General features: G+C 45.7%; 1 protein-coding gene across 1 annotated transcript; it reads left to right on the top strand.

The window, feature by feature from the left end:
* Positions 1–629: 629 nt before the first annotated feature.
* On the top strand, positions 630–5,353 carry LOC308164423 (tetraspanin-8-like; the record flags this gene model as incomplete). The annotated part of the gene is made up of 8 exons (XM_080538524.1): positions 630–779; positions 3,114–3,176; positions 3,574–3,693; positions 4,003–4,077; positions 4,250–4,345; positions 4,500–4,619; positions 5,076–5,159; positions 5,291–5,353. The coding sequence occupies exons 1-8, from the start codon at positions 723–725 to the stop codon at positions 5,351–5,353; spliced, it is 678 nt and encodes a 225-aa protein (XP_080394650.1). The 5' UTR covers positions 630–722.
* Positions 5,354–9,609: the final 4,256 nt, after the last annotated feature.

Below are 9,609 nucleotides of genomic sequence, written 5' to 3'. Positions count from 1 at the left end.
CGCTATTCCGAACACAGCCACTGTGTCCTCAGGCTCCTCTCTTCTCCCTGTTCAACAGGAGAGAGAGAGAGAGAGAGAGAGAGAGAGAGAGAGAGAGAGAGAGAGAGAGAGAGAGAGAGAGAGAAGGTGAACGCCCCGCCTCCTCCAATCTGCAGGTGAACAATTGAAACACGTCACATCTCTCTCACCAGGCTTTCTCAATCATCCTAACGAGTCTCCTAAGAGAGGTAAGCCTACTTTCTTCACCTCAGATCACGAGACACATCTGAAGAACAAACCTTTTGGACAACATCTGAAATATTTGCATTTGAATGGGCCAGGATTCAACCAACCGCCAGCTACCTAACCTGTATGATTTATGGCCTTCGCATACTCTTATCTGATTGGAGAGGTTTTCCCTCTGCTTTGTGTAAACAGCACTTAGGGCTGACTCGCCTCTGCTTTGCGTTGGAAGTGCTGGTCTTGGGTCAGGTGACGGGGCGCGGGCTCGGAGAAGGAAACGGCTGCTTCAGTTGACCACACCCACGGGTGTGAAAGGCTGGGAGAGAGAGCACAGGAGCGGTCGCCATCTGTTACCTGGTCTGTGGAATAGCGCGCACACACACACACACACACACACACACACACACACCACCTCACCCAGGATATCTAACAGAGGAGCAGTGTAACTTCTCTGGGGAGATCTGGGTTCTCGTCACGTCTAGTCTGCCTCAGGAGAGAAGATGGGTGTCAACAAGTGCATCAAATACCTCCTCTTCCTCTTCAACCTGCTGTTCTGGGTGAGTCTCAAATACCTCCTCTTCCTCAACTGTTCTGATGTAACACATCAAATACGCGCTCTTCCAAACAAGTGCCCACTTCAGAGTTACAATACATGTACACTCTGGAAACCCGCCGTATCTTGGCGGCCTTGGGGTCCTGTGAAAGGTATATCTCCCTCATATGCCGCCTTGGCAACAAAACGTGTGTGTGTCAATCAAAGCTAACGTCATCTCCTCCACTCTCTGTCTGTGTGCCCCTGCCTGCCTGCCTGCCTGCCTGCCTGCCTGTCTGCCTGTCTGGCTGTGTAGATTAGCCTTCCAGTAATGGAGGGGAAATGCAATTATGAAATGCAGTTCTTCCTGTTTATCTGTGATGGGCTGCAGCCCGGAGAATGGGTCTGGGTCTGGGTCTGGGTCTGGAGAATGGGTCTGGGTCTGGTGAATGGGGTCTAGGTCTGGTCGGATCCAGGATGGTGAACCTTTTAACTAACACACCCTGTGTGACCTAGCAGTGACTAAGGGAATAGGGCCTGCTTGAAGACCCCAGGTATGTGGGCCAGGTGCGTCAGTAAGCCTTGAGAACCGGTGGTTCAGAGTGACACTAACCGCAAGGCCACTGAGCTGCCTGGTACAGGTGTGTCAGAGTAGATGGTGGTAAACCACAGGTATGTCCGTCCGCCCGGTGAGTCAGAGGGGAGGAATGTGCCGGTACCGCCACAACCGGTAGAGCCTCCACTCAGAGCCTCTACCCCTGTGTGCCTGTGTGTGTGCGCATGTGTCTGTGCCTGTGTGTGTGCGCATGTGTCTGTGCCTGTGTGTGTGCGCATGTGTCTGTGCCTGTGTGTGTGCGCATGTGTCTGTGCCTGTGTGTGTGCGCATGTGTCTGTGCCTGTGTGTGTGCGCATGTGTCTGTGCCTGTGTGTGTGCGCATGTGTCTGTGCATGCGTGTGTGTCTGTGTGCATGTGTTTGTGTATGCCTGTGTACCTCAGTGTGTGTGTGTGTCTGCGTGCCTGCGTGTGTGTTTGTTCGTGCGTGCCATCTAACAGGTTCATCACTCAGGTTCTACGCAGAACTCTACCCTGTCAGACACTTAAAATGTTCCATCAAGTTGATTAGATAGCCTATTCGTGATGGGTCAGAGGCCCCGCTCCCCGACAGAGCTGCGTCCAGAGGCCCTGCAGGCCACCAGCTAAGATGAGGCTCTGCTGTGGTTACTCAACACAAATCCTGTTTGTCTTTGGTTACTTAGCAACAGTCTGATAAAGACACGAGAACAGGAAAATGGCCATGGCTTCTATCACTTATAAATATTTAATCTATGAGAAAGCAGAAATCCTTAACTGAACAGTTTATAGATATATTTGTACAGAAGGGCAGAATTCTAGACTCCCTTAGTGTTTCAACGCCGACCTCACCATCCCTGTTAGCTAAAAGGATAGTTTTCTGGAGTGTCCAACACATGGTCATTACAACCATTAGGAAGCTTCCAGAAAGCTGGAATGTTACATACTGGACCTTCTTTAAAGAGATGGCTCTCTGTAAAGTCACTTCTGTGGTGTCATAACCACGTTCCTTTCCTCTAGTTGACGCCATCCCCCTGCTAAAGAACAACCGCCGTCTTTGTTTGATAAACGATCTGTGAAACGTTTTCTCCAACCTCGTATGCCATGAAAACAAAACGGGTCTGTATTTCTGAAGCCCATAATGACATCAGTAGGGGGGGAGAAGGGGAGGGGGTTTGGGGTGTGTTCAACAGGGGGTAGAAGGAGAGCAGGTTTGGGGTGTGTTCAGCAGAGTGTGTGGCAGGCCTCTGATTAACTCTTGATGAAGAGACCTCAGTTTACCTGTGTTGAGCTGGTTAATTGCTTGTTTTGTTTTTTGTAATTAAGTATTTAACGTTAGCCATCATTACGCTTGCTTCCTGGACCGTGTGGTGTAGCGTGGTCGATCTGTGGTTGATCTGCAGCGTTTTGGCAGCGGTCTTTCAGGTCCTCCTCCTCTCTCCTCTTCTCATGCAGCTTCTGCTGGAAGTGTCCACCTGCCTTGGTGGGGGGGGGGGGGGGGGCAGAGGAGGAGGAGAAGGACGAGGGGCAGGGGGGGGCAGAGGAGGAGAAGGGGGAGCTGCAGAGGGGGGCAGAGGAGGACAAGTGGGAGAGAGACAATGGATGGATCTGAAAATCTATTGCTTGGCTTGAGCTGCATTGACATGGCACACACTGGAGACATATTTTAAATTTAAATAGATTTCAAAATGATTTCGTCATTCAAGTGATGTATGTAAAAGAAAAAAAACGTTCACCTTCTAAGCTTATAATTATAAATCAAGTTGATTTATTGTTTGTTTGTTTCAGATAAGTGGATGCATTATTCTGGGAGTCTCCATATACCTGAAAGTGAGCAAAGATGGAAACAAGGTATGTAAAGCGACCAGCAGAGGGGGCTGATGGGGCATTTTCTGCATGTGATGACCAGAGAGTCTAGGTCCAGATGTGACCAGATGGGTCCAGGTGTGACCAGCGTGTCTGGGTCAAACACTCATCACAACATTTGTCTCATCACAGTATTGCCTTTTGAAAATGATTGTGAAAGTGATTTTGGGCACACATCCACACACACCCGCACCTGCACATGCACACACACACACACACACACACACACAGACCCTCTAACACACACATCCTGCCCCACACACCCACACACACCCTGCAATGCATGCGCACACCCTGCAATGCACACACACAAACCCTGCGACACAAACAGGCACCTTGCCTCAGAGTATGTGCTTCTCAGCCTTGTCGTCGTCCCCCCCAGATCACCAGTGAGGCCATCCCAGGGGTGGACCTCCTCATTGCCATCGGGGTGATCATCATGGTGCTGGGCTTCCTGGGCTGCTGTGGGGCCATACGGGAGAACCGCTGTCTGCTGCTGCTGGTGAGACACACACACACACACACACACACACACACACACACACACACACACACACATGTTCTGCTGCATACATACATACACACACACACACGCTCTACCACATATACACGTTCTGCCGCATACACACACACGCTCTGCCACACACACACGCTCTGCCGCATACACACACACTCTGCCAGACACACATACACACACGCCCCCCATCCCTCTGGAGGAGGAGGTACAGATGCACACACGCACACGGTCTGCCACACACACACACAGGCTGGTTGATACGGGTCGTTGAGCAGGATGTTGTTTGTGTTTTAGTTCTTCATCGGCCTGCTCGTCATCTTCATCCTGCTCCTGGTGGCGGGTATCCTGGGAGCAGTGGGCGAGAAGAAGGTAGGACACACACACACACACACACACACACACCTGAGATGCCGTGAGGTCACACAGCTGGGTGGCTTTCTCAGGGCATACATCAGCTGTTACATTTGAGCATGTATGCATTCATGGACGTTCTGATGTTTAACAGTCTCTCTCTCTCTCTCTCTCTGTGTGTGTGCGTCAGACTCAGGAGTTTGTGACGGATCGGCTGAAGAAGCTCCTTCCTCTGGCAGACCAGCCGGCCGACGTCCAGACAGACCTGCAGAAACTGGAGGAGGAGGTAGTGATGCACGCACACGCACGCACACACACACACACACACCCCTGACAAATAAACCTAGTTCACCACATGTATGAATGTACATGGGTAACCCAGAGTTAATTCTCCCTCCCTCTCCTCTCTTGCTCCCTCCCCCTCCCTCTTTCCTCCTCAGTTTAAGTGTTGTGGTCTGATTGACGGGCCGTCAGACTGGGGGTCGAAGATCCCCTCCTCCTGTGACTGCAAGGACTCCAAGGACTGTACCACCGCTGGCGGCCGCAGTGTCTACTCAACGGTGAGTCCTTTCTCCTCCAATGAGCTTTGAGGAGGCTTGAGGTACCGCCCCCTCTGAACCTTTCTCCTCCAATGAGTTTCGAGGAGGTTCGTCATTGATGTGTTTCCAGTGATTAAAGTCACCCGTGGCGCTGTAGGTTGTTGATGATTTGGGTGGCCTTTATTCACCCTAGGGCAGGGCCACTGCTGGCCATTTGTGGTGCCAGCGCAGAGAAAGGATGGGGGGGGGGGGGGGGTGTGCTAGCGCTAAATGGGTAATGCTAGCACTGATGGTGGTCTATTGGTGCCTATTGTAGTTCTGGTTCCTCTTAAATTTAAATAATTCATCATTACGCTGCTTGGGCGCCCTCTATGGGCACAGTGCGTATATGTAGCGGTGCCTGTTGAAGATTTGTGTCTCTCTCTCTCTCTCCGTCTCTCTCTGTCTCTCTCCCCACCCCCCTCCCTCCCTCAACAGCCTTGTATCAAGTTTGTGGTGTCCTACATGGAGAAACACGCGGTCGTGGCGCTGGGGATCGCATTTGGCATCGCTGTCCTCATGGTAAGAACCTTCAATCTGGACAGAGTGTAGAGTGTAGAGGCTGAGTCTAGGGTGTAGGGCCTGTTCCTCGGTCCTGGGCCACTCTAAAGCCAGCTGAATGGGTTGTGATGTTTTCTGTTTTCCTCTGTCAGCTCTTTGGAATGGCCTTCTCCATGACCCTGTACTGCCAGATAGGGAAGATCACCACAGCCTAGCTGCAGCCATACTCTCCACCTGAAGATGGCGCCACACACCGTACAGACCAGATACGTCACACAGTAAACGCATGGCTTGTTGTCTAGTCTACTGTACGTTGCCATGTGCTGTATTGTACTCTTCTGGTTTGATGCTTGATGCAGTAAAGGGAAATGTTTTTTTTTTTAATCTATATTTTGGTGAGACTGGTTTCTTGAGCATTTGATTGAGTCTAATCTTACTGAATACGCATTCATCATTTTGTGGAGCAGTGCTGCACCCACCACCCTCACCCATTGGTTATGTTGTGGACATATTCAGTTCTTGATATCATTAGTGTTAAATGTTTTAAAATTATTTCTGTTTTTACTGCTGTCAAACTTCGAATGAATATTAATAAAGATGTAATTAAGCGTTTAGATGGATAACTGAAGTCATATCATAATGATGCCTTGCCTCTTTCTCCTCTGGGTACTTTGGAAATAAACATAAAAATAAACATGACCATTCCTTATTCTGAATAATAGATAAAGATAACTATTCCTTATTCTGAATAATAGATAAACATAACCATTCCTTATTCTGAGTTTGTTGAAAGTGGAATGTATTATTTTGCTTATTGAAGATCAAAATGTAACAGTATCTGTAGTGTAGAATCTTATTCTATAAGAGAATCATATGATGTGTGACCTCAACTCTGAAAGGATCACATCTGACCTATGACCTCAACTCTAGCAGGGTCAGAGAATCATCTAAAGTTTGTTGTTGCATTCCATTATACAAGTAGAGTGAGAATAACATTCTTACGGCCAAGCTCCACCTGCTGCGTTGCGTCAACTCGCCATCGGCGTTGCGTCAACTTCCCGTTGTTCAAGCTCCACCTGCTGCGTTGCGTCAATGTTGCGTCAACGTCAACGTTCTACTCTAGCTCCACTGGCTAGCTCGTACTTGGAGCTGTCCGTGGTACAATTGGTCTCATTGTGACGTCTGCGTCCACCGTCAAAAATCAAACTTTTTGGAATGTCTACTTTGGACGCAGCCATCGGACGCAACGCTGACGCAACGCAGCAGGTGGAGCACCTTTCATTGATTACAATGCATTTGATCCCAATTTCGGACGCAACGCTCGATGGCCATGGTGGAGCTTGGCCGTTAGGCTTCAGTTCCTCGACATTGCAGCAGCAAGAGAATTAAGTGTTGTTAGTTATACAAGACAAATAAGGCACTAAGGCAAGACAAAGTGGCAATAAAAGGTGACAATAGTTGTAAGAGACGATAAGACAAGAGACAATTGAACAATACAAGTAGTAAAAAATAATACAAATAATAGAAATAGCATGTGTTGCACAGTGGGTGTAAGAAGTAGTATTGATTAAAGTGATTGTGTGCTTAAGGGTAGGTAGTCTGTGTACCTGGGCTTGTTAAGGTTAGATAGTCTGTGTACATGGGCTTGTTAAGGTTAGATAGTCTGTGTACATGGGCTTGTTAAGGTTCGATAGTCTGTGTACATGGGCTTGTTAAGGTTCGATAGTCTGTGTACATGGGCTTGTTAAGGGTAGGTAGTCTGTGTACCTGGGCTTGTTAATAGGTAGTATATTTTGTGTAGGGAAATATTTTCAGTATGTCCCTTTTATTGGCCTGATTCAGTGTTTTGAATATTTGTACATAAAAAGCGTATGGAGAGAGATGGACTGGGTCAAGTCAGACAAGAACAAGAAGCAGAATCTCCAATGAGCCACTGGACCGTGTGACTGATTCTAGCATCAGCAGCAGTTTTCAGATCACTGTTTCACAACTTCCGCTCTCAAAGATTCTGTAGAAATGACATGAGTAGATACTGTGTGGAGCTCAACGTCAAGATAAGCTTCACGTCACGGAGTGAGAGATAACTGAGGGAGATTACACAAAATAGGGGAAATAAGTATTCAACATATCAACAACTTTTTAAATCAACATATTGATTGATTTCTTTTTTTTTTTAATTCTTTTTTTTTTTTACCAGGGACAGTGCACATTAAGTACTATTTGTGAAAGAAATTGAACTAGTTAAGGGGAATAAGTTGACCTGTCTGGGAGCTCTTCGTTTACACAGCCGTTTGCCTTGACGCCATACCGGAAGCCCCTAGAGAGATTCACTTTTAATGAATGGATTGAAGCCGCATGTGCTGCACACAGACAGGCAAAGAGCTGCATGCGGCTCCCCCCGTAATATTGCTTCACCCACACCACCATAGGTGATATTCAGCCACAGGCCCCTACCGCCATTTCTAGGTTAGTTATTTCAATTCCATTTAAAAAACAACAACATATGGATCAACTCATGATTGTATTTGTTCATTGGAATCATCCTTTATATAAAACGACATGTCAACAATAAGATCTTTCAGGGCACATATCAGCAGTCAGACTGAATGATTGTCAGAAAGAAGAGAGTATAGTTATCTCATTAAAAAAATCTGTATAGAAATATACTAGTAGGAAATCGTGACATTCTATTTATGCATTTATACACTAAAAAATGCAGACAAATCAGCATGGAATCTGAAATATTCAGAGCTTTTTAACTATTATCATGTGATCACATCTTAACACATGTAGTGTGCTGTACATTTTAAGTCAGTTAATGACTAATCCTAACCCTTAATTTAAACGTGTCATTGTTTTGATCTTCATAAAATCAACTCAGCTGCAAGTGTCTACTTGTCTATTATTCATCACATTATCACAATAATTTCTGCATTCATCAATCAATTTCTTCATCAATTCTTCAATAATATTGTTGCATTCAATCATTCATTCAAAAGCAGAGGCCAGACCTCTAGAGTAGCAATGTCATTACAAACACAAGTCAATACAAATTAAACCATTTGTCTAAATAAAGCACTTTGGAGATTGGAATCAACTTAGACATAATGCTGTCATAAAAGAATCAACTTGGACATATACATATGCTGTCATAAAATAATCAATTTAGACATATGCTGTCATAAAATAATCAACTTAGACATATACATATACTGTCATAAAATAATCAACTTAGATTATGCTGTCATAAAAGGTTAAAGGATTCCTTAAAAAACAGGAATCCTCACAAAGAGCAGTGCGTGTGTGTGTGTGTAAATATATATATATGTATACATGCATGTGTCTGTGTGCGTGTATATATATATATATATATATATATATATATATATATATATATATGTGCGTGGGTGTGTGTATATACAGTACCAGTCAAAAGTTTGGACACACTTTCCCATTCAATTGAAGTGTGTCCAAACTTTTGACTGGTACTGTATGTGTGTGTGTATGTGTGTGCACGCGCGTGTGTGTATACAGTGCTGTGAAAAAGTATTTGCCCCCTTCCCAATTTCGTCTGTTTTTGCATGTTTGTCACACTTAAATGTTTCAGATCATCAAACCATTTTAATATTACACAAAGATAACCTGAGTAAAAATGCAGTTTTTAAATGATGATTTAATGTATTAAGGGAAAAATGCTATCCAACCCTACCTGGCCCTATGTGAAAAAGTAATTGCCCCCCCTTAACAACCAACCGATTAAACACATTTGTTTGAAAGCTGAGTTCAATTTCATAAGCCACACCTAGGCCCGATTACTGCCAGACCTGTTCAATCTAGAAATCACTTAAATAGAACCTGTCTGACCAAGTGAAGTAGCCTAAAATATCTTAAAAAGCAGCACATGATGCCTCCATCCAAAGAAACCAGAATTACTCCAAGAGCCCAACGACGACTCATCCAGGTCACAGAAGAACCCAGAAGAACATCTAAAGAACTGCAGGCCTCACTTGCCTCAGTTAAGGTCAGTGTTCATGATTCCACAGTAAGAAAGAGACGGGGCAAAGATGGCATCCATGGGAGAATGCCAAGGAGAAAACCACTGCTGAGAAAAAAGAACACAAAGGTTTGTCTCACATTTGCCAAAAAACATCTTGATGAACCCCCAACATATTGGGGAAAAATTCTGTGGACTAACAAGTCAAAAGTGGAACTTTTTGGAAGGTGTGGGACCCGTTACATTTGGCGTAAACCTAACACAGCATTCCATAATAAAAACATCATACCAACAGTCAAACATGGAGGTGCTAGTGTGATGGTCTGGTGCTGCTTTGCTGCTTCAGGACCTGGACGAATCATGAATTCTGCTCTATACCAGAAAATCCTGAAGGAGAATGTCCGGCCATCAGTTCATGACCTCAAGCTCAAGCTCACTTGGGTTATGCAGCAGGACAATGATCCCAAACACACCAGC

The sequence above is a fragment of the Nansenia antarctica genome (genome assembly GCF_963989245.1).
Source record: "Nansenia antarctica genome assembly, chromosome: 8".
In the NCBI taxonomy this organism is placed as follows: Eukaryota; Metazoa; Chordata; class Actinopteri; order Argentiniformes; family Microstomatidae; genus Nansenia; species Nansenia antarctica.
Note: the sequence above shows the minus strand (reverse complement) of the source record. Positions and strands in the feature narration are given on the sequence as shown.